Raw genomic sequence first — 24,061 nt, forward strand, 5'->3', positions numbered from 1 at the left:
GAAATATTTTCTCAAAAACAACTAGAAAGCATGCATTCTGGAGACTCAAATGGGTGTAAAAGTCCTTACCAGGCTTCTGTTCTACTGCAGAGCATCTGTATGCTGGATAAGTTAGAAAGCATGGTTCTAAAATTTAAATTTGAGCATAGTGTACATGCTATAAATTACTCATTTTAAGTGGGCAGCACAGTGCATTTTCATGGTGTAAACACACCCTGCTCAGCCCGCAGGGAACAGTTACCAGGGACCTCCAGAAGCTCCTTAAACCTGCCTCCCCCAGTGGCTAGAAAGTTCTGTTCTCTGGGGAGTGACCCTGTCACACCTCCCAAGCCTGCATTTGCAGTTGTCCTGTGGATGAGGCTTGTCCACCCAGTGTCATGCCTGCAGTCCATCTCTTGCTTCTCCTCGTCTCTGCAGCTCAGCTCCGCTGGGGATTCTGCCACAGAATCAGGCCCTGATGTACTCAGGCGGTCCACATATTAAGTTGAATTAATTTCTTTCCTGTGCTTGTAGGATGGTAGTAGACCTGTACTGTCCTTGGAAAAGTTGAGAAAATAGTCACTCCGATTATTTTTTGTAGGGCTTAATTCTCTCAAAATCCTGAGAAAGGCCATGAGATAGCTTTTCTGGTTTCTTCCATTTAGCAGTTCTGAATTGCTGACTTGTGTCATCTTGCCTGGCTTTTCTCATTCTTGGTGAGAATACAGGTTTACTTCTAGCTACTCCATCCCACTGGGAAGTCAAAGTCCTGCAAACATACTTTAAATGCAAAGCTGAGCTCCTAAGAAAATAAGGGGAATTCAGGGGCCTTTGAAACCCAGCAGGTTAAGACAGGGAAGCTGGGGCTGCAGCACACATTGCAGAAACCTGGACCCCAGAGCCTTGAATTCTGAAACTGGCTGAGAGCAAATGGGCCGAAGCCTTAGACCTGAACAGGGAGGGGAACAGGACCTATGTCCGTCTGCTCCTTAACCCAGAAGCCAAGACTCTCAAAAGCAACGACTACTGGGCTCGGGAATTTAGCCTTCTCAGGGCAGTGAAGTGTGGGGGGTACTCTGGGGACGGTGGGGGGTGCAGTTGGTTTCTGCTGAAGAGCTAGCCTACGGCCTTTCTTCACAGGCCTCTGGTGTTTGAGTGGGACTGCCTGTGCCACCTAGGAGATGCCCAGTCTGGAAATGAGTAATGACTACTTATGCAGACAAGCTGAAGACGTACTGAGGGTGTTGCACCCTGGGCAAATGATCCTCAGTGATTTTACAAAACAGAAAGTGTCTTGGTGGAGCCCAGCTGTAGGAGTATTTTTAATACCGTTGTCTGCTGTCTTTGGGGTGTACTGGTTTGGTTGAGGCTGCAGTCATAACAGTGAGGCAGAGTCAGGCAGGGACAGACACCGACTGTGTGGCGCCATTTCAGCAGAGCTTAGGGTTTTCCCTGAACCCAGAGATTGCTGTGACCACTTGACTTGTACCTGGGATTCCTTTTGCAGAAGGCTTTGTTCCCAAAAAAATCATCAGATTCGGTATCATTTTTAGTTACAAATGCACTTTAAAAAAAAAAAAACTGATTTAGATTTGGTTAGAAAATTAACACGTAGCTGCCACTCTCCATCCTGCAGTGGGAGGAGCGAGGTGGCGGAGCTGTAGGTAAACGAGCATATTCTTGGAGTAGCCTTTGCCACTCCTGTCCTCCCTCTCCCTGGCACATTTTGAGTGCCCGCTGGATGCCAGGCTTTGTACTATTGAGGAACTGGAGCATGCCTAAAATGTGATTCTTCCTGCCTTGGGCTTCCTATTCCCCCTGACCACAGAATCTGTCCCAGAACCGAAACAAGTGCACTGGGGTGAACTGGAGCCGCTGTGTGCATCCCTCTGCAAAACTCCGCACCTCCTAAAGTTCTCAGAAGTCATCTTCAGCTTTTGAAGACAGATAACTTACCTCAGCATATGTGTGTCAGTGAGCATATGGTGGGAGCATGGCTGCCTAGCAGGAAACTAGGTGCCATAGGTTTTCAAGCAAATGAATAGATTAAATCATCGTTTCCCTGTTAGTAATTCCATCCCCACAAATCTCTTTAGGATGATGTGAGACATAAAGTTCACCTGAACACCTTTGGGTTCTTCAAGGATGGGTACATGGTGGTCAACGTCAGTAGCCTCTCCGTGCATGAGCCTGAAGGAGCCATGGACAAGGATGCAGCTGTGAGTACCCTGTTGGCCTGGGTGAGGGTTCCCCCGCCATCCCATGCTTATACGCAGGACACCAGAACAGGGAGAGAATCAAGCTGATGAGTCCAATGTGCATGTTAGGCATCAGTTAGTTTGACTTTTCTGTTTTTGGTACTGAGAGTTGAGCCTAGGAGGGCTCTACCACTGAGTTACAATGCCTTAGCCTTTATTTTGAGAGTCTTGCTAAGTTGCTTAGAGATTTGATAAGTTGCTGAGCCTGGCTTTGAACTGACGATCCTCCTGCCTCAGCCTCTTGAGCTGCGGGATTAGAGGCCTGCACTATTGCATCTGGCAAGTTTACTTTCAATACTTAAGTTGTGGTTCTTGAATAAATGTAGCGATTGGTGATTTGAGTCATGCAGCCCTCGCCTTGTTACAAAGTGAATAGTAAGAAAATGCTGAGGAACCCAGGCCTAAAGTGCCTCCCTCTCTGTTCTGTTGAGTAAGAAAGGTGGGGCGTTGTAGATGTTTGCTTCTCTTCTTACCCCCACCCCCATCTCCCCTCAGATCGGATTCAGCTTGGACCGTACAAAGAATGATGGCTTTTCTTCCTACCTGGTGAGTACTAAGTGGCAACCTGATCACTGTCTCCACTGGAGCCCGGGACAGTGAGGGGGAGCAGGCCCCCCAGCCATGTTTCCTACAGGGGTGGCTGGTCTGGCTCTTGGGCATTTCTGAAGTCCCCAGCAGGTTCACTATTTGGATGCAGGCTGAGCTGCTTGTTGGCCTTATTTTTTAAAACTCTCTGTTCTTCCTCTTGGGAATGAACTGGATATACACAGTTGATTCTTCTTTCTCAGGATGAAGATGTAAACTATTGCATTTTAAGGAAACAGTCTGTCTCTGTCACCCTTCTAATCCTAGACTTCTCCAGAAGTGAGTAAGTAATTCTCATGTTCTTCATTCACCCCTGGATGCAGTCAGGCTGTTTGGGAGCACACTGCCATTTGCTGGGTGTCTGCCATGTGCCAAGTAGTGTACAAGAGGAGGGAGGCGGACACTCCCCCAGCAGTGTGTGGATTAGTGGGGGAGACAGAGGGCAGCAGGCAGAAGAGAGCAGGGTGGGGTGGAAGGGAAGAGAAAGTCAGGAGGGAAGAAGGGGAGGGGAGGCCTTTGGTGAGTAGCCTCCTACCTACCGGTGAGAAAAGGGAGTGCATTCCCGGTAGAAGGAGCCGGCTGTGTCATGGTGGCGTGGCAGGAGATAGCGGGGTGCGTCTGTTAGCTGAGCTTGGTATTGATGGAGAGTAAGTTGGAGGGGAACCTGGAAAGAAACAGGGACTGGGTCCAGGGCCTGGCTCTGCCACTCACTGGCTGAGTGACTCCGGGTTCAGTGTCCTGCTGATTTCATAGTAATGGTTTCTGCCCACCAAGATTGTTGGTGAGTGGCAAGATGTGGCAGGGGGGTAGAACACCTGCTCAGCACACGGGAACCCTGGGTTCCCCAGCACTGCAAAAAACCAAAACCAAGCAAAGACCAAGAAAGATTGTTGGTGAGGATTTCTGGCCATTTAGTCTTTTTAAAACTTTTGCACTTGGGTGAAGCAGGGGACTTTGTGTTGTCAGGTTCAGTCCGTTTCTACCAGCCACTTCATACGTTTGCTGTGTATGATTTTGAGGGAGACTTCAGAGGAGTCAGGGTGAGGTAGTGTGTTCAGGATTTCTGTCACAGCAGATCACAGCAGCCCCCAGAGGGTGGACTTGCAGTGGACAGGGCTGCTGTGCCGTGAACCACCATGGACGCTGGGCAGCGAGCACTCCCTGTGGCAAGCTCTGTTTCTTTTTGTTTTCTAAGTATTTTTAGTTGTAGATGGACACAATACCTTTTTTTATTCTTATTTATTTTCATGTGGTTCTGGGAGTGGAATCCAGTGCCTCACACATGCCAGATGAGAGCTCTACCACTGAGCCCCAGTCTTGGCCCGGGCTCTGTTTTCATTTAAGAAAATCGAATCTGGCTATCTCTTGTGCTAACTAGGGTGAGTTTGGCAGCCAGCAGCAAGACTTGACTTAGCCTGGCTTAGATAGTGAGGATAGTGATCGTCTTGCCTGCCTGGAAGTCCAGAGGAGCGGCTGGTGGGAGCAGGCCACCGTGGCTTGCTGATGGCACTGATGCTCCTACTTTCCATCTCTGCTCCGCCCTCCTCAGCATCCGCTTCTTCCTCACCAGATGGCTCTGCTTCCTTATTCCTGTCCAGCCAAGGGGAAAAGAGACAGAATGCTTCTCCCCCAGCCAGCTCTAGGGCGCTTGCATGTGCCAGTTTAGGTCATGTGTTCACTCAGGCATGGAAATTGTCACCAGCCCCTCTGAGGGAGCCTTGGACTAAACAAAATTGGGTCTCTTAAGAAGAGAGAAGGTAAGCCAGGCCTGATGGCACATGTGCTTAATCCCTGTGACTTGGGAGGCTGAGGCAGAAGGATCCCAAGTCCAAGGCCAGCCTGGGCAACTTAGTAAGACCCTGTGTCAAAATTAAATTTAGAAAGGGCTGGGGATGTAGCTCAGTGTAGAGTGCCTGTGGGTTCAATCCCCAGGACAGCAAAAAAAAAAAGGTTTCGAAAGGGATATTAGACAGGCAATTAATAGTACACTTAGCCCTCTGAGGCTTCCCTTGGGTATCAATTTGCTGAGCATAGTAATGATACTTAGCGGGAGATAGCTATTGCAGAATCATGTGGCTGCTAAGAATTCTGGCTTTAGAAAGGGACCACTGGGTTCCTCACCTGGCTGCTTCCTGGCTTTGTGCTCTTGGGCAGGTTCTTGAACCTTTCTGAGCCTCGGTTCCAGCCTCTGTAAACTGTGGGTAGTAGGACCTTCATGGTAGGACGTTGCCGGGAGTCTCATGTCTGCGCGGGTGTGTGCTTGTCAGGGGGACTGTTGTGTGGCACTGAATAAATGGCTGGGAACACTTCTTTGAACTTTCCCCCTCTGTCTTGTTTGGATATAGAGTAAAAATCAAGTCTCCACCAGAAGCTGGTACCCAGTTACCAAAGATCATCTTCAGCAAGGATGAGAAAGTCCCTGGCCAGAGTCAGGAGCCTGGTGTCGCTGCCGTCCCAGCTGGCAACCGCACTCAGCAGGCACTAGGTGAGCTGGGCAGAGGGCCCGCTGGGGGAGCGGGGTTTCTGAGTGAAAGCAAGCATGAGGCACAACAGCTAGGACAACAGCCTTTTTTTTTTTTTTTTAAATTTTTTAGTTATAGTTGGACACAATATCTTTATTTAATTAATTAATTTATTTGTAGGTGGTACTGAGGATTGAACCCAGGGCCTCGCACGCCCTAGGCAGGGGCTCTACCACTGAACCAAAGCCCAGCCCTAGGACAACAGTCTTAGAACGGTTTTATTTTGGAGGTTATACAAAAACATGACCACCAAGAAAAATGTGAAAAATACAGAGAAAATGGGAAAAGCCATTGTGTCTTCTTACTCCCAGGGTTAGAATCTTAGTAACTTCTGTTTCCTTAATAAGCTTGTTTCCTAAGTCTAGAGCCTCTGTCTTAAAGTTCATAGTCATGTTCATAATTTTCCACGTGTGCCTCTTTGCTTAACTTTAATATATTCCATTAGTCAGGTTCTGTTATTTGCCCACCCCTTCCCCAAGAAGGGACACTTCCACTTCATGCACACTGTTGCCAGTATTGCTGCACTGGAGGGCTACTTCTTTTGTTTGTACTGGGAATTGAACCCAGGGCTGCTCTACCATGGAGCTACATCCTCAGCCCTTTTCATTTTTTTATTTTGAGACAGAAGCTCACTAAATACTGAGATGATTAAGGCAGGAGGATTACAAGTTGAAGGCCAGCCTTAGCAACTTAGGGAAATGCTGTCTCAAAATAAAAACAAAAGGGCTGGGGATGTGGCTTAGTGGTAAAGTGCCCCAGGGTTCAATCTTTGATACCAAAAAAAAAAAAAAAAGACATGCAAGTATCACATTTGTATCAGTGCACTATCTCCTTCTGATATAGGTTCCTCAGAACTGTTCTCTGGGCAGAAAATGCCCTGTTGTTCTTGTTATTCTGAAACTCTCCCTTACCCTGAGCTGTCTTCCCCAGGAAGAGGATCTTAGGTGGAAAAGTGGCACAGACACCACTGTGTTCTGTGAGGAAGCTGCTGGCAACTGTGACACTCCTTGCTATGAGGGGAAAATTAAAATATGTGCAGTACAGGCTGGGGGTGAGGCTCAGCGGCAGAGAGCCCACCCCACAGCACAAGATCCTGGAGTTGTGTCCCTAGCACTGCCAAAAAAGCATACATCACACTAATAATTATTTATGATTAATTTTTCCATGTGTGTAAGTAGATATAATATATGATTTTTGAAAACAATTATTATTTTCAAACATAATTATGTAGAAAATAAGGAAAATTATTCCTGTTTCATTGCTGGGCAATAGCATGCACTAGCTTATTCAGAAAAGAGTTCCCTACAGCTGGGTGTGGTGGCACACACTTGTAGTCCAAGCTACTCCGGAGGATGAGGCAGGAGGATTGCAAGTTTGAGGCCAGCCTTGGCAATTTAGCAAGATCCTGTCTCAAAAGAAAATAAAGAGGGCTAGAGTTGTGGCTCAATGGTAGCGCACCCACCTTGCACGTGTGAGGCCCTGGATTCTACCCTCAGCACCACATATAAATAAATAAATCAAATAAAGGTATGTGTCCATCTACAACTAAAAAATATTAAAAAGAAGGAGGAGGAGGAGGAGGGAGGAGGAGGAAGAAGAAGAAGAATAAGAAGAGAAAGAGGGCAGGGGATATAGTTCAGTGATAAAATGCCCCCCCCCCCAGTGCAGTTCCTAGTACCAAAGACACAACAAAGATGTGAATTCTCCTGTTATCATTTATTTGATAACAGTTGTAGCACACCTTAATTTTTTGCTTCTGCTGCTCAAAAAAAATTGTCTTTTGTGACTTGAGAAGATGGCAGTCTGCAGGGTTTCTTTGTCTTACCTGTGAGCTTAATTCAGAGGAATGTTGTTTTTGTTGGTTTTTTTTCCCCCCCTGTATCTGGGATTGAACCCAGAGGTACTGAATTCCTGAGCCACTCAACCACTGAGACACATCCCCAGCCCTTTTTTGTTATTTTATTTATTTATTTAATTATTTATTTTGTAGTTGTAGATGGACAGAATGCCTTAATTTGTTTATTTTTACATGGTGCTAAGGATCGCACCCAGTGCCTCACACATGCTAGGCCAGCGCTCTGCCACTGAGCCACGGCCTCAGCCCCCACTTTGTTATTTTGAGACTGGGTCTCACTGAGTTGCATAGGGCCTGGCCAGGTTGCTGAAGCTGGCTCTGAACTTGCAATCCTCCTGCCTCAGCTTCCCTAGCCACTGGGATTAGGTGTGTGTCACCACACCCAGCCAGGAATGTTTCTAGTTTTTGATATTAGAGAATCTGGAGCCTCATAAAATTATACTATCTTTTTATATGTATGTATATATGTGTGTATGTGTGTGTGTGTGTGTTTATATGAGAGCTGGATCATGCAGTAATATTTTTAAAATGTTTGTGTTTCTAGATGGTGGAAAGTCTAAAAGAAGTACAGTGGATTCAAAGGTAAGAACTAATCACCTACTTGTGCTTAGCTTTTTTTTTTTTTTTAAATTAGTGCCTTATATTTGTACATCATGGTGGAATTTGTTGTTATGTATTCATATCTGCACACGATATAATTTGGCCAATATCACTCCCCAGTATTTTCTCTCTTCTTCCCCACTTCCCCATCGGGTTCCTTTCCTGTACTCTACTGATTTTTTTTTTTTTTAAGTTATAGGTGGACACAATATTTTATTTTAATGTGGTGCTGAGGAGTGAATCCAGTGCCTCATGCATGCTAGGCAAGTGCTGTACCTCTGAGACCCAGCCCAGCCCTGATCTTTTGTTTTTAAGTTCCCCCGGCCTACCTTTCTTTAACTTTTCCTTCTGTAGTTTTCACATACAAGAGAAAATATGCTGTCCTTGACTTTCTGATTTGGCTTATTTGGCTTAACATAATATTCTCAGGTTCCATTCATTTACATGCACAATTGCCGCATTCCTGGTGACAGAAACACTCAGGGTCACTCCAGGGGAACTGGGCTGCGTGAAATAACCCCACACAAGAGACAAGAGATACCTTTTTCTTTGGGGGTTCTGTGACGGCTCCTCTGACCTTAAGGGTCTACAGAAAGAGAGCGAGGAGCACGTGCTGACCCTTTAGAAGCCATTCAAATGAGGCAAGGGGTCAGGTGTCCGGGGGCTGAGTCTTATCTTCATGATGTCTACTGTTAGCAGGCTGGTTGACATCTAGGAAGGCCACACCCAAAGGCAGATCAAGAGAAGGGGACACGCAAAGGGCGTTTCCATGGAACATTCTATCCCAAACAGGGCAAAGGGGTAATATCACAAAGGAACAGGTGAGCTTAGCTCACCCCTGGGGCTGCAGGAAGGCGCGCCTACGCTTGAAGACACATTCTGCTACTTTGAGGATTAGGGCAGCTGTCTAGGGCCTCTGCGAAAGTGACCAGATCACTACGAAAGTGACCGACAGAGCTCTACGGATCCCAGGAAGGATAATGCTGGTCACTCAGTGCGACGCCCCCCCCCCCCCAAATGACACTATGTCATTTTTCTTTATGGCTAAATAAAACTCCATTGTGTGTATATACCACATTTTCTTTATCTATTCTTCTGTTGATGGACACCTAAGCTACTTCCATACTTTGGCTGTTGTGAATTGTGCTGCTATAAACATGGTGTGCATGTGTTGCTACAGTGTGATGTGTGCTCAGCTTTCTGAGTGTGTGTGTAATGTGTATGTGTTTATGCATATGAATTTGTGCATACACACAAATGTGTGTGCACGCATCTAAACTATGAGGAGTTGTCTTCTCTTTGGGGATGTGGGGTTGACATACTGCAATAGTTTCAAAGTGAAATTGAGTGCTGGGTTGCACAGCACTTACTGCTAGAGGGTCTAGGTTGGGGAACAGAGCCAGCTGGAGAGCCCGCTGGGAGGAGGAATCTCCAGGACTGAGCTTGGAGTTTGTTTAGGGAAGAGGGAGAGGGGTGAAGAGAAGGGGCACTGACAAAGACCGGGCAATGGGAATGTGCCTGGCAAGAGCTCGGCGCTGGCCTACTTAAAGTGAAGGGCCAGGTAGCATGCGATCAGACAGCAGCCCAGATAGCAGCCGTATTCACAGACAACAGGAGGTTTTGAGATTTTTATCAGGAAATATTGTGAAGAAAGTATTAAAGATCCTCATTCTGAAGGTAATGTGCAGGGTGTGTTGGAGAGGGAGAGAGTGACATCAGAGGGACCAGCAGGTGGCTGTTGTGATGACACCAGGCCTCCAGGCTTGGGGTGTGAAGCAAGAAGTCTGTCTAGGAGGCCAGTTAGTGGAAGGGGAGGGGAAAGGTTTTTTTGTTTTTGTTTTAGAGGGTTTTTTGAGAGAAATGGATGGTAGAAATAGCAGAAGTGGAAAAATAGAGAAAGTTTTGGTTTAAATATCTTGATATTTCAATGACAGGACATTGAAGTAGCAGTGTTTTGATTGGTTTTGATAGCTTTGTTGAGTTATATTGACCCACAGTAAATTGGACATACTTAAAGTGGCAATTTGGTAAGTTTGACTTGACAATCAAAATGGAACATATCCGTCACCTCAGAAGTTTCTCCTGCCCCTTTGAAATCCTCCTGTCCCTAAGCAACCACTGATCTGTCACATTGTAAATTAGATTTCTAGTACTTTGTATAAGTTATGATGCAGCATGTGCTTGTTTTTCCTCTTTTCCTGGGCATAGCACTTTGAGCTTATCCATGTCACTGCCTCTGTCTTCAGTTGGGTCCCTGCTTGCTTATACCAGTTTCTTGTGCACATGCAGGGTTGAGGCCTGGATGGAGTCTGCCTGACGGTCAGGCTGTGCCTGGGCCTGCGCCCTTGGTCTTGCTGAAGCTTTCTGATGTGTTGTATTGTGTGGCACTGGGGATGGAACCCAGGGCCTTTGCTTGCTCCTGCTGAGGCTTTGGGAGGAGCACCCCAGCAGGGAGTGCACAGCAGAAGAGAGCTGGGGAAAGGAGGCCCCTGCAAAAGGGGATCACACACAGCTCCAAAGGATAGCGGAGCTTTCTCTGTAGAGAGCTCCTGAGGGTCAACAATTTTAAGGCTTAAGAAGGATTTTTAAAATCAGTTTTAATTTTAATTAGCATACTTATTCTGCCAGTATCATTCTAAACAGATTGTTTTTCTTTCTAGGCAACAGGAGAGAAATCCTTTTCTATTCATAACAATGCTGGGGCAGTTTCATTTCAGGTACGTCTTCCTTTAGGAATGTTTCCCCAAACTTATCTCTACCATGTAAAAGGGTGAATTTTTCAAAGCATTTTGAATTTAGTAATAATAATTTAGGCTGTGTGGTAGTTACTTTACAGTAGCTTTCTGTGTGACGAAGCTGCAAGATGGGAAGCTGGGTGGTACACGTACACCTGTATTCAGGAGGTGGAGTAAGGAAGATTGCAAATTCGAGAACAGCCTCAGCAACTTAGCAAGACCCTGTCTCAAAATTTTAAACAATGGCTGAGGGTGTAGCTCAGTGGTAGAGCACCCCTGGGTCAAATCCCCAGTACTAGAAAGAAAGAAAAAAAAAAAAACCTGCAAGATGGATAATGTCACCACCTGCTTACCAAATCTTAAGTTTCTGAGAATGAATAACTTTGTAAATGTCCAGTGTTAGCAATAAGGCTTAGATTCCACCCCAATTCTGCCTGGCTATCCTATGACCCCTCTGCCTCTCCAGCCCCAGGTGCCTCCCTCCAGAGCATGTTAGTGCATAGAATTCTGCACCTGAGAGGACCATTGGTGACAATGGAGGGTGGTGATGTTGTTCTAGGAGAGGCCAGAGGCCTTGGGTGGCCCCTTGACTGGCACAGTGTTAAATGCATGTGAATGCTTTCATGGCAGTGGCATGGCATTCATACAAGGATAGGTGACGTTGGACAACTCACTTTCTGAACCTCACTACCTCATTGTCTAAAAATGAAAAATGAAACTGGGCACAGAGACGTATGCCTGTAATCCCAGTGACTCGGGAGGCTGAAGCAGGATTGCAAACCAAGACCAGCCTTGGCAACTTAGTGAGGTCCTAAGCAACTGAAGGAGACCCTGTCTCAGAATAAAAAAGACTTGTTAAGTGTCCCTGGATTCAATCCTCAGTACCAAAATAGAAAAATAAAAAATGGGGCTGGTATTGTGGCTCAGTGGTAGGGCGCTGCCTAGCATGCATGAGGCACTGGGTTCATTCCTCAGCACTACATTAAAAAAAACTAAATAAAATAAAGGTGTTGTGTCCATTTACAACAAAAAATATTAAAAAAAAAAAAAGATGAGATCTGTCTCATAGGGTTTTTAGGAGTATAATTTTTTTTAGATTACATGTACAAATAATGGCGAGGTGCAGTGGCACATGCCTATAATCCCAGCAACTAGGGAGGCTGAGGCAGGAGGATTCCAAGTTCAAGGTCAGTCTCAGCAATTTAGCAAATCCCTAAGCAACTTAGTGAGATTTTGTCTCAAAATAAACAAAGAAGGACTGGGGATGTATCTCAGTGGTAGTGCACCCCTGGGTTCAATCCCTGGTAACAGAAAACAAAAACTCAAAGTACAAATAATGTTTTATAATTAACTCGTTGGAATCACGGCATCTTTTCTAACCAGTTTTTATTAATTGAGGACCAATTTGCTTATAGTGAACTGCCCAGGTCTTTAGTGTATGGGTCTATTCCTTGTGACGATGGGTGACCATGGAACCCACTTTGTTTTACCATCTCAGAGCGTCCCAACCCCACGCTGCTGTTCTTATTCTTTCACAGTGAAAGAATAAGATCTTACGTTCTTGAAGCTCAGTAGCTGTCCTTTTCATCACCATCGGCGTGAGTAGCTGCGAGTCTCCAGAGGTGCAGACTGTGCCTTTGCTCGGACTCCTCCAGCAGCTTCCCTTCTGACTCAGAGGAAACGCCCGGCCCTTCCACCGGCCTCCAAGGCCCGGGTGACATGGCCCCTGTTGTCTCCCTGACCTCAGCTTCTCTTCGATTCCTTGCTCACTCCACTCCCCTCACGTGGGCCACCTTGCTCCTTCTGCAGGCCTCTGCTGTGCTCTTGCTGTGGCGTGCCTCTCGGAATCCCTCAGGTCTTTGTCAGTTGGCACCTTCCCAGCAAGGCTTTCCCTGAGCATCCTCTTTTTTTTTTTGGGGGGGGGGGGTGTTGCTTTTTTCCTTTTTTTTCTTTCTTAAGTGAGTGAGGCCATGGAAAATATAGCGCACCCCTGAACCAAAGTGCACCCCCCGGCCAAAAAGAATACAAGATGGAAAAATGCATGCACAAAGACACCACGTGTATTACATGCCTTGGTTCAAGAAGAAGGTACTAAAAACCCTGCAAGGGAGAAGCCTATAAAAAGAAAGGGCCATTTTACAGAAGAGGAATCCGAGGCCCAAGGAGGCAGGTGGCTTGCCTAAGGGGGGGATTCAGATCCCAGCTTGTTTCACTCCAGGGCTCACCTGTGTGTTTACCCCCTCTGCTTCACTGCATCCTTGAGAAAATACAAAAGCTGCCCCTTTCTCCCCCAATCTTGCACTTTAAAATGCGCATTAATGAGCGGAGGTCTGGGCTATGTACAGGGCTGCATGTACTCCTAGGAGGCCCGGGTAGGAAGTGACAAGTCCAGCTGGGCAGCTGAGCAAGAACCACCTCTGAGCCCTCTCCTCACCCCTATTTTATTTATCTTGAGACAGGCTCTCACTAAGCTGAGGCTGGCCTCAAACTTGTGATCCTCCTGCCTTGGCCTTCTGAGTTGCTGGGATTCCAGGAGTGTGCCACTGCACCAGTCCTCTGTTATAAAAAACATTTTTTTTTGTCCTAAAGAGCAAAACAATATGTTGGCTTGAAAACTAGGTAACTGGCCAGGTGCAGTGGTACATGCCGGTAACCCTAGCTGTTGGGGAGGCCAGCACAGGAGGACTGCAAGTTCAAGGCCAGCCTCATTAATTTAGTGAGTCTGTCTCAAAAACAAAAAGGGCTGGGGATGTAGCTCAGTAGTTCAGTGCTCCTGGGTTCCATCCTCAGTAGCAGGAGAAAAGAAAACTAGGTAAGTGCATGAGTGCATGTTAGATTGCCTTTGCAGACTTCTGCACAAATCCAACACTGATGGTCAGATGTGTGACGAGGCAGGTGTGGAAGTGTGGTGTGCACTTAGGTGGTGGGGGCGAGGTGTCTACTGCTTAGGCCCACCTGTCATTCTGTGCTTGGACATTGCTGTAAGTACTGGGAGGAGACTATAGAGTAAGAAAACATCAGTTTACACTCTGCTGTGGGAGAGTTTAAGTGGTCTCTTTTCTTCTGTCTGTAATATTCATAAGTAATGTCTAAGACTTAAAAAGCTAAAGATTTGAGTTCTCTTAATTTTTTTCTTCTTTATTTTCAGTTTTTTTTTAACATCAGCACTGATGACCAGGAAGGCCTTTACAGTCTTTATTTTCACAAGTGCCCTGGCAAAGAACATCGGCCTAATGACAAGTTTTCATTCAGCCTTGATGTGAGTACCCTGTGGAGACTGTTCCTCAGGGATTTTGATTGTGTAAAATTAAAGACATATATTTCTGTATTTTTTTGTTTGTTTGTTTTTCTATGTGTGGTGTTGGGCGTTGAACCCAGGATCTATGTATACCTAAGCATGTGCTCTGCCACTGAACTACATACATCTCCAGCCCCTAAGAGTAGATTTTGAAATCACTTCATTAAGAAAAAAAAATGTGGCCAAATTAGCATCCCTGGCAGTGTGCAGGATACTTCAGCAGAGAATTCCTAAGTAAGAAAAGAAAAAGCCTGTGCATTACGACTGTGGGCATTGCCAGGCGTGGTGGCGGAGACTCCAGGGGTAGAGGCAGGAGGATTGCACACTCAAGGCCAGCCTCAGCAACTTAGTGAGACACTGTCTTGACATAAGAACAGGCTGCTGTGTAGCTCTCTGTTAAAGCACCCTGAGTTCAATCCCTAGTGCCAGAGTGAAAAAAGAAAAAGAACGTGGTTGATGTTCTGCTGTTCTTCACTCTCCTGAGCTTCAGTGAAGCAGCTGAGGTTCCAAATTGCTGAGTAAGAGGTGATCTGTTGCTGAAAAGTAACTTAATTTCATGTCGGTTTCAGATTGAGATCACAGAGAAGAATCCTGACAGCTATCTCTCAGCAGGAGAAATCCCTCTCCCCAAATTGTACATTTCTATGGCCTTTTTCTTCTTCCTTTCTGGAACCATCTGGATTCACATCCTTCGAAAACGACGGTAAACTATTACTTCCTTGAGCCCTTCACCTTAGAGTATGTTGAGATTTGTGTGATTTACCGTAAGCAGGATCCTGCACCTGGGAGGATCCAGCGCTGGCAGCCTTGTTCTCTGAAGGGCGTCTTACCTGAAGCACTCGGGGGCAGCAGAAGCCCTCCAGTGTGGGAGACCTTGTGTGCCTCAGTGTTTACAATAATCATTTTTGGTTTAAAAAGTGAATCCAAAAGTTTCAATAATATCCAAGTACAGTAAAATGCATAATCAGAGTGATTCCGTAGCAGAGACCCTGTTGCTCAGGCCTCAAGAATGAGCGCCTTGGTCCCTTGCAGGGTGGTTCATCCTCGAGGAGGCTGGTGATGAGGCTCATTTGCCCAGGTGAGAGCACAGAGGTCCTGTCCAGCACTGCAGTCAGCAGCTCAGCACCTGGCCGATCCTTGTGTGTTGACCCCCAGATGCTTGTCACTGGAGAAAGCCTCTTCAAGCCCATTTGTCCAGCTCTGGGTCTTTGTTCAAAATCCCAAAGCTTCGGCTTCCTGCCTTGGCTCTTGCATGAATTCTCTGTCTCCCATGAAAGCTGAGAATAAAATACTATGTTTAGAATAAACTATTATATTAAAAGGACCACTCACTCACTGATGCTTGTGAGTATGGTATTACAACATAGATCAGTTGAAATTAAAAACAAATTATCTCCAAATACCTCTTTTTCTGGAGCCCTGAGGCAGAAATTGAGACCTCTCTCCCCTGGTGGCTTGACTGCCTTCTAATAGACATGCTGGGAGTCTGGGATACTGGTTCTGGGGAGGCAGTTGCTGGTCCTGTGTGTTGTAATATCCTGTACATCCTCTGGATGGAAAGAGTTTGCTCACTTGTGAAGGTCCTGCAGATCATGTTTTGACTAGATTAAGCACAGCCATTACAAAGAAAGAATCCTACAGATGCAGGCCATAAAGGCTTTTTTTTTTTTTTTTTTTTTTTAAGGAAAGTTTTTCTTTTGCCTTTGTTAGACAAGTAGGAACTGCAGTCAGAAGTGTGCACTTAAGGCTGGGGTTGTAGCTCAGTGGTAGAGCGCTTGCCTCTCATGCGTGAGGCCCTGGGTTCAATATTCAGCACCAGATAAAAATAAATAAATAAAAATAAAAATTTTGTGTCCATCTACAACTTAAAAAAAAAAAAAAAGTGTGGCCTTAACTGTGGCTTCCTGTCTGCTTGCTTTTTTGCTTTCAGCCCCTTTTCAGCCACAGAACTGGGACAGTGATAAGTGCTCTGATTCTTCTAAGTGTCCCAGCTCTTGGGCTTGTTGTGTGATTCCCTTCAAACTGAGGGGGCTTTGCACATCAGAATGCTATACAGGTGTGAGGTGTTACAGAATGGCATTCTAGCCAGGTATTTTGATGGCATTTTAGTTTCCCCATACTTAGCAAGGACAATAATCATTGTCACTGGTTCACGATAGGAAATGGTGGTAGCAGTTCTAAGCCTGTGGCCAAATGGGGCTGACCTATTTTGTTGGAGTATTGTAGGCACATAGAAAGGCACATGTCTCCAGGAGTTGAATGCCAGCCCTGTTGGGTGGAGTTTGAGTGGTGTGAAGGCTTGTGACTCGAGGCTGCCGGGTGCCTTGGAGAGGCTCGAAGCCCTCAGAGCCCACCTGAAAGAACAAGAGATCTTTGCCACATGAATGCATTGAGGTCCAAAGAGGGGACATGAGTGGCCTGGCCAGCATCACCTGACGGAGCTGGGCATGGCCTAGGTCTGCCTGCTGCTGCCTGTCAGGCTACTTTCCAATCTGAGCTGTGGAGCAGGGAATGCACAGGTGTAGCCACCAGGTGCCTGCTGTATGCACGTGGCTAGGCACTCGATGTTTAGTTCAGCTCCTCCTCCAACAGCTTGTTTAGCTGGGTGTCCCCCCATTTTCAGAGGAGGTTACTGAGGCACAGAGAGATTAAGATCAAACCAAGGAAGAACCAGTATTTGAGTCCAGGTCGCTGTGGCCTAGGAACCTATGCTCTTTCTGTCACACTGCCACCGCAGCAACTGTGGCCTACAAGTCAGGCTTGCCAGGAGGGCTGGTTTGCACTCGGGGTGGATCCCATTGCTGTTCCAACTGTGGCAGACAGCTCTGACCGCGACTTCCCTTTTTGGCCTTTGGGTAGGTGGGCACGGGACAGGAAGTGCTGTGAGTCAGCCCGGAGCCAGGTGTGCACCAGGTCAGCACATTCTCACTCCCACTTTGCACAAGCTGCTCTCCTGCCGGATCACTCCCTTTACTTCCTGTCTCTCCCACTCCTTCCCAACCAGGAATAGCCACCCAAATGTGTGAAGGCAGTTTGGATACTTATATATTTTTGCAAGTAAGTAATATTGTTGGTACTGCATATATTTTAAATTTATAGAACCTAGCCTGGTGTGGTGGCCACGCCTATAATCCCAGCAACTCAGAGGCCCAGGCAGAAGGATCACAAGTTCAAGGCCAGTTTCAGCAACTTGGCGAGGTCCTCTCTAAAAATAAAAAGTCCTGGGGGTGTGCCAATTCCGTGGAACTACATGAGTAGAGCACCCCCAGGATTCAACCCCCAGTAACACAAAACAGTAAAAATAAACTGTGTGCAGTGGTGCACGCCTGTAATCCCAGCGGCTTGGGAGGCTGAGGCAGGAGGATCACAAGTTCAAGGCCAGCCCCAGCAACATGAGACCCTGTCTTAAAATAAAATGTGCTGGAGATGTGACTCAGTGGTTAAGCACCCCGGGTTTAATCCCTAGTACCAGAAAATAAATAAATATGAATTTGTGGAAACCGTCCTCTCTGCATACAGTCTGGGTGTCGCTCTTTCACACTGTCCCTTAGTTCTGCGCAGCCACCTCACTGCGTGTGCCTGACGGGTTGATTTCTAGCCCTCCACAGCACTCCATGGCCTCCGTCCCCACATGTGACTGTGCCATTCCTTGGCAGTGCATGTACGACCAGGTCGCCCTGTCCCTCCTACCCCAGATGGTGCTGTCATGCGCCTCCCTCCAGCCTCCTCAGATCCCCTAAGGGGCTGGTGCTCTGAGAAACAGTCCCAGGGGGAGGGTGGGAGGTCTGTGCTCCTACAGGTCCATAAAGTGCTTCCAGCTGCCTGCTTGTGGCCCCCGTGTGTGCTTTCACCGATGGTGCCAGGGCTTCCTGTTGGCCCACACACTCACCAACACACACATCTTAATTTTTGCCAATTTCATGGGTGTAAACTGGAACCTCGTTTTGTTTTGCGTTCCTTTGAATATTGATGATGTGGATTTTCATTTCAGGGATATCTTCACCTCTGGTGCCTGCCTATGTTTTTTTGTTTTTTTTTTTCTTGTCTTTTTCTGGTTGCTTTGCACGAGTCTCTTGCATGTTCTGGACATTAATCCCTTGTCTGTCTTATACATTATAATTTTTTTCTCCCAATAGTTCAATTTGTCTATGGTATTTGTTGTTGAATGAAAGTCTTTTGGGTTTTTATTTGTTTTTTATATACTAGGGATTTGACACCGGGGCACTTTTACCACTAAGCTACATCCCCAGCCCTTCTTAAATTTTGAGACAGGGTCTCACCAAGTTGTTGAGGGGCTCACTAAATTGGTAAGGCTGGTCTTAACTTGTGATCTTCTTGTCTCAGCCTCCCAAGTGGCAGAATCGTAGGAGTGCGCTCCTGCGCCTGGGAAATCTTTGGTTTTAATGGAGTCAAAGCTACTGCCATTAGTCTTTTGGGCAGTGCCTGTTGGATCTTAAGAAGTTCCTTTCTACTTCAAGATCATGAAATTTTAGGTTTAGAATTGAAATGCGTCAGGAATCCTTTGGTGTAAATGTGGAGTGGAGACCAGGTTTATTTTTTCCCACCTGTAGGTTCTAGCTCATGTTTCCCATGGTTCCCCTGCAATAGTCTGTCTTTTTTCACCAATGCAGTGTCATTTACCCTGTGGCAAGCTTCCACACACACACGTGTCTTCACGTGGGCTCTCTGGTCTGTCCCATCGGTCCATTTGTCTGAATAACAGGTAAACTGTGCCTATTCCACACTTTCTAATGCTGTTCCTTTGCAGAATGTCTCAGTCTCTGAGTGTGCATTTCTCCTGTGGCTCTTCCTTAAGTTTTTCTTATTTTTTCATTTTTAGTTTTTTGGTTCTGGGGATTGAACCCAGGGACATTTTAACACCAAGCTGCATCCCTAGCCGTTTTTATTATTATTTATTTTGAGACAGTATCTTATTGAGTTGCTGAGGGTCTCCCTAAGTTGCCCAGGCTGGCCTGGAACATGCTATCCTCCTGCCTCAGCATCCTGAGTTGCTTTGATTATAGGCATGGCCACCATGCCTGGCCCAAGTCACTCTTTCTATTAACAGAGTTTTCGGTCTTTCTCCATTATGGTCTTGTGTGTCCTATTAGGTTAACTCCTGGAGGGAGGTGGGAATGGGAGGAGGAATTTAATATCTGGTCATTTACCCACAGGCCTGAGGGTAGAGACAGGGGTGTGGGCCTGTCCTGTCCCCTCCTCCCCTGTCCCCTCCCCTGTCCCCTCCCCTGTCCCAGCCTTCTTGTGTGCTGGGCCGCAGCCTTCACCTACAGCTGCACCTGATCTTTCTGATTCCCCAGGGTTTCATGCTGTTTTTGAAGATCCGTCCACCTCATTCTCACCTGTGTGGCCTTCCCAGGGTGGTTTCCAGGGAACACTGGCAGGCTGGGCTAGATTTCCATCTTGGCAGGTCTGGGAACCCACCAACCTGACTTTGCTGCTTACCTCCCAGTTCTACTCACTGCGTTAATGTATGTTAGAGGTGACTGTAGGACTCTATCTGAGGCTTTTTCTCTGGCAGAAACTTCTTGTTTTTGAACCAACTGGTGATTGAAACCAGGAGCACTCTACCATTGAGCTCCCTAGTCTTTTTTTTTTTTTTTCCCATTTTGAGACAGGGTCTCATTGGGTTGCCTAGGCTGACCTTGGACTTGCAAACCTCCTGCCTTAGCCTCCCAGGTAGTTGGTACGTGTGCCATCATGTCTAGCTCAAAAACGGGTGTATGCCCGCCACCCAGATTATTTGCTTATAAATGTCTCTGATGCTTCGGCTGTCCTTGGGGAGAATGGGATCTTCTTTTAATTCTTTTCTTTTATTTTTACAGGAATGATGTATTTAAAATTCACTGGTTGATGGCAGCCCTTCCTTTCACCAAGTCGCTTTCCTTGGTGTTCCACGCAGTATGTACAAGCAGCTGGGATCATTTAGGAAACGGTGTACATGCCTGTGTGAGCAGGAAGGATGAGTCAGAGGAAAGGGATAGCTAGATGGCGGGAAAGAATATGTTTTCCCTCAAGCTGCCTTTTGCTCGGGGAACTGGCTGGGGAGATGATCCCAGCCTCCACGGCTAGGCCAGGTCGGGTCAGCTCCTGATACTGCCACCACCAGCGGTCTCCTAGATGTCCTGCTTTAGTACCTCTTTGGGCGTTTCTTGAGGTGCGGGTGCCTCCACTTCCTCTGTTTTTCCCAATCTCCCTCATGGGCTTTCTGCATTTGAAGTTCACTGTTAGCAGACTTGCTGGCGGGACCCTTGATGCTTTTAAGATTGAGGAATAAGAACCAGGCCTCAGCTGTGAGTATGGAGAACAGGTGCAGATTGAAATGACTTTGCCTGTGAGGGGAGATCTCGGTCCCTGTAGTGTGTGGCCTGTGTGCTCAAACCCCACCTGGCCCATTCGCCTGTTTGAGAGTATCCTCACAGGGAAGAGCAGACATGTCCAGTGACATTGTCAAGAAATAATAGTTATTTAGGTAATTTCTCATTTGGATCTAAATTTAAAAATTCTCTCTGGAGCCACAGAGATAATGAATGACATTGTCCATGTTGGACAAAGCTGCTCTCGACTTTGTGATTTGTATAAGAGACACTTTGGGCACGCTGTCATTTTAGTTAAGATGTGTTTGGGGCCTCAGCTCTCTCTAAATTTGGGATTTTTTTTTAAAGGATAGTTGAAGCCAGTTGATTGAATGACATTAATTTTTTAAAATAATTTTATTAGTTGTTGATAGACCTTTATTTCATTTTTATTTATTTTTGTGTGGTGCTGAGGATCCAACCCAGTGCCTCCCACGTTAGGCAAGAGCTCTACCACTGAGCCACAACCCTAGCCCTACATTAATGTTTTTTACTCATTGGCTGACCTATTTCCTTATGTAAGCAGCAGGGCGTGAAAGAGAAAGTTCTCAGCTGGCATTGGGACCTTGGAGGCTGTTAAGAAGGGAATAGGCAGCCATTTGCTAGTGTGAATTTTTTGCCTCCCAAGGGTCCTGGGCAGGATGTTAGTGTCATTGAAGCCTAGTGTCACATTTCTAAAGCTCCCTGGTGTTTGTTAACATGTACGTGCTTGCGGTGAGCGGACAGGGAGGGCTTGGTCAGTGGGCTGTGGTTATTGTTCGCCGTGCACTCAGGCCCGAGGCGGCTCAGCCTTTCTAAGATGTGCTTGTTGGTTTCAGATCGACTACCACTACATCTCCTCCCAGGGATTCCCGATTGAGGGCTGGGCTGTTGTATACTACATAACTCATCTGTAAGTATGCGACCCACGGAAAAGTGGTGTGCGGGAAGTTGTGGGGCTGATGTGGCTCAGTGGTAGAGCACTTGCCTAGTGGTGTGAAGCCCTGGATAGTCCTCAGACCACAAAATAAAAATGGAAGGAGGAGAAATTGGGAGAGCCGTGATAGGTGGCGGCTGTCCAAACTGACCAGCCGTGCCCCGTGGCAGCCTGCCTGGCCCCCTCTGCAGCTGGTGCCTCGGAGGTCACCGTGCAGACCAGGGACTGGGCTTGCTCTATTCCCTCCTCCTGCAGCCTCAGCTCTCTCCACCTGAGAGGAGTGCTGCTCACACACAGAGCTCTTCACAATTGGGCTCTTGGTCTTACAAGAAGCGTGTGCAGCTGTGGAATGAGCTGCCAGTCTCACTGCTGGGTTAGAATCTGAAGAGACCTTCTGCGTCCTCCACCTGCTTTCTCTTCCAGGTTGAAGGGCGCGCTCCTGTTCATCACCATTGCGCTCATCGGCACCGGCTGGGCTTTCATTAAGCACATCCTCTCCGATAAAGACAAGAAGATTTTCATGATTGTCATCCCACTCCAGGTAGAGCAACCCCAGGCCTGCTCGTCATTTCTTCTCTTGGCCCTTGGCAGGATTCAGCTACAGACCCTGCTCACCCAGAGACCCCAGGTTGGGCCTTTGGGGATTGAAGATGGGCATCCCATCCTGACCCTGAACCATCTGGACTTCTCATCCTCGCACTAGGAGAAGCCAGACACTCTGTAGACCAGCAGGGATGCCTAGCCTTTGGTAGAGAGCTGCAGAAAAGTGCGGGGGAGACACTGCCTTCCCTTCTGCCCCTGATTGCCACTAATAAAATTGTCTTCTTAGTGAGGAAGCCCAGATACACAGTGATTTTTACCAACCAGGTATTTCAGAATGTGAATGATACCCATTGAGTTACATGGACACCAGGGACAGACTTTATTAAACCTTTTCTATATTTGGAGACGGGGCTGGGGAACGGGCTGCTTCCAGGGTGAGGGACCTTGTCTTGTCTGCACTTAGCGGTCATATTGGAGGTAGGTAACGGACAGGAGCAGTCGTGGGTGCTGTAACAGAGAGTTTGATGATGGTGCTCTCTGGCTGGGTTCGTGATTTGGAGCACCAGTGCAAATGTGGCAGGTGGAGAAGGCGGGCGGCTCCCTGGGCACCAGCCCATCCACTCTGGTAACTGGCTGCTTGGGGGAATTTGCTGTGCCGCTACCCTCATTCAGCCATGAACATAGATCAGCGCCCAGGGAACAGTACAGATCAGTCACTGGTGTCCAGGAGCAGTCACTCACAGTGGTGTGCCCTAGAAGGGCTTTCTATCAGGGAGGACTTGCCTAGCCGTTGCAGGAAAGCAGTGTGCCGAGGCAAGGGAGTGGCCACAGACACGTGATGCCGCTGTGTGGTGAACCTAGGGTACCAACGAACATGCAGGTCTCTTGGTGGTCAAGTTACATGGCCATTCTGTGGCCAGATCAAGTTCTATAGCTTACCACTCTCAGAGCTTATAGATGACAGGCCTAGGCCCTCCTCCCACTTTGCTAGCTGGCTGCCTGGATCCCTTGCCCTCAGACAGACTCAAACCGCCCCCAAGGTTGACCCCCCCACTCCCGCCTGAACTGGGGTGTGACAGGGCATAGACTTTCCTGCTTCCCCTGTTCCCTTGGAAGAGAACCACACAAGGTTACATGGAACATGTCTTTGAGGAAATGTAGGCATTGAAAAATTAAATATGAGGAAGTTTGGAGTGCTTAGACATGGGATTGGTCTGAGAGGACCTTGAACATAAGCCTAAAAAGTTAAAACTGCTTCCTTTCAGCCACAGCTACTGGTGGAAAGCTTGCTTGCTTTTCTTTTCCTTCTGCTGGGGCTGAATCCAGGGCCTTGCACTTGCTTGGCAAGTGCTTCCCCACTGAGCCGCACCCCAGCCCCAGCTGAAAGTTTCTGAGTAAGGATTAAGTGGTGCATAGCACAAAATTGTGTTTTGAGAACATTGTTGACACATTGTTCAGCACAGACACCTCTCAGGAGCATCCTGTCTCCTGTAAACCCTGGGAGTTAAGGACAGTGGAGTCACCATCAGAGGAGAAACTCTTGTGTTCCCATTGTCATTGTACAGTCACTGTAAAAAACTTCAGGAGAAACAAGTAGGGAAGAACGCAGGAGCCAGGGCCAGTGGGGAAACTGAGGTTTCAAATTCAGCTTTGCGTTTGTACTAAATGAAGTTTGGCTTCTGTGCCAGCTTCATTCATAAGTCCTATACCTAGAAAGGAGCCACACTTCGAGGCCTCCCAGATCACAGCACCGCAGCTTCTGTGTTCCTTATGATCCTCTGGAGAACCAGCCATCTTCACAGCAAGCCAGGCAGGTGTTTGGACTTCTCATGGGACGTGTAGTTGTAATGTCATCTCTGCATCTGTACCTACTGGTGTCTGTGAAAGAACGTGTCCTGAGATGTCAGTTTCCTTAATGGTCAGTCGTATTGGAGCTGGAAGACTGAAAAGCTGAAAGACTCGTAGCACACCAAGAGCCTAGTTATAGACCAGACCCACGGCAAAGGCGTGACTTTGCAAATAGAGGCCAGACGTGCATGTGGGCGAAGGCCTGAACTAGAGTCGTTCAGGACCAGTGTGGCTACTCGGTTGCTGGGCTGAAATCTGCTATTCTTACCTCTGTGGTCTCTGATCAAACAAACCTATTATCAGGTACTTAGAAGAGTTATTGTCACTGGGGAGTGTAGGTTTTCTGATTAAATGGGGCATTAAGTGCCATCCATTCAGCACCTGAGTGACCGATGAGGCCTGGGTACCCAAAAAGCAAAGTAAAGTGTCCTAATTATACATTGCTACATAACAAGTCATCCCAAAATAAAGTGCCTTTAAGCCACAGTAACAGTCATTCTGTCTCAATTTCTGTGGGTCAGGAATTTAGGAGAGGCTTAACTGGTAGG

The 24,061-nt window shown here is 47.1% G+C and overlaps 1 protein-coding gene across 2 annotated transcripts in view; it reads left to right on the forward strand.

Annotated features, from left to right (window-relative positions):
* The window catches only part of Gpr107 (G protein-coupled receptor 107), a 64,794-nt gene that overhangs the window by 9,776 nt on the left and 30,957 nt on the right, over positions 1–24,061 (forward strand). For both annotated transcript variants that reach the window (XM_058581843.1, XM_046451314.2), the window contains exons 2-12: positions 2,076–2,198; positions 2,733–2,783; positions 3,026–3,105; positions 5,168–5,307; positions 7,744–7,781; positions 10,460–10,516; positions 13,683–13,793; positions 14,402–14,535; positions 19,676–19,751; positions 21,025–21,098; positions 21,546–21,663. In XM_058581843.1, the coding sequence (XP_058437826.1) occupies positions 2,076–2,198; positions 2,733–2,783; positions 3,026–3,105; positions 5,168–5,307; positions 7,744–7,781; positions 10,460–10,516; positions 13,683–13,793; positions 14,402–14,535; positions 19,676–19,751; positions 21,025–21,098; positions 21,546–21,663 (1,002 nt within the window). The remainder of the gene's footprint in view (positions 1–2,075; positions 2,199–2,732; positions 2,784–3,025; positions 3,106–5,167; positions 5,308–7,743; positions 7,782–10,459; positions 10,517–13,682; positions 13,794–14,401; positions 14,536–19,675; positions 19,752–21,024; positions 21,099–21,545; positions 21,664–24,061) is intronic.

Source organism: Marmota monax, unplaced genomic scaffold (assembly GCF_021218885.2).
Source record: "Marmota monax isolate L192 unplaced genomic scaffold, Marmota_monax_Labrador192_F-V1.1 WCK01_AAM20220418_F8-fsc00020, whole genome shotgun sequence".
NCBI lineage: Eukaryota > Metazoa > Chordata > Mammalia > Rodentia > Sciuridae > Marmota > Marmota monax.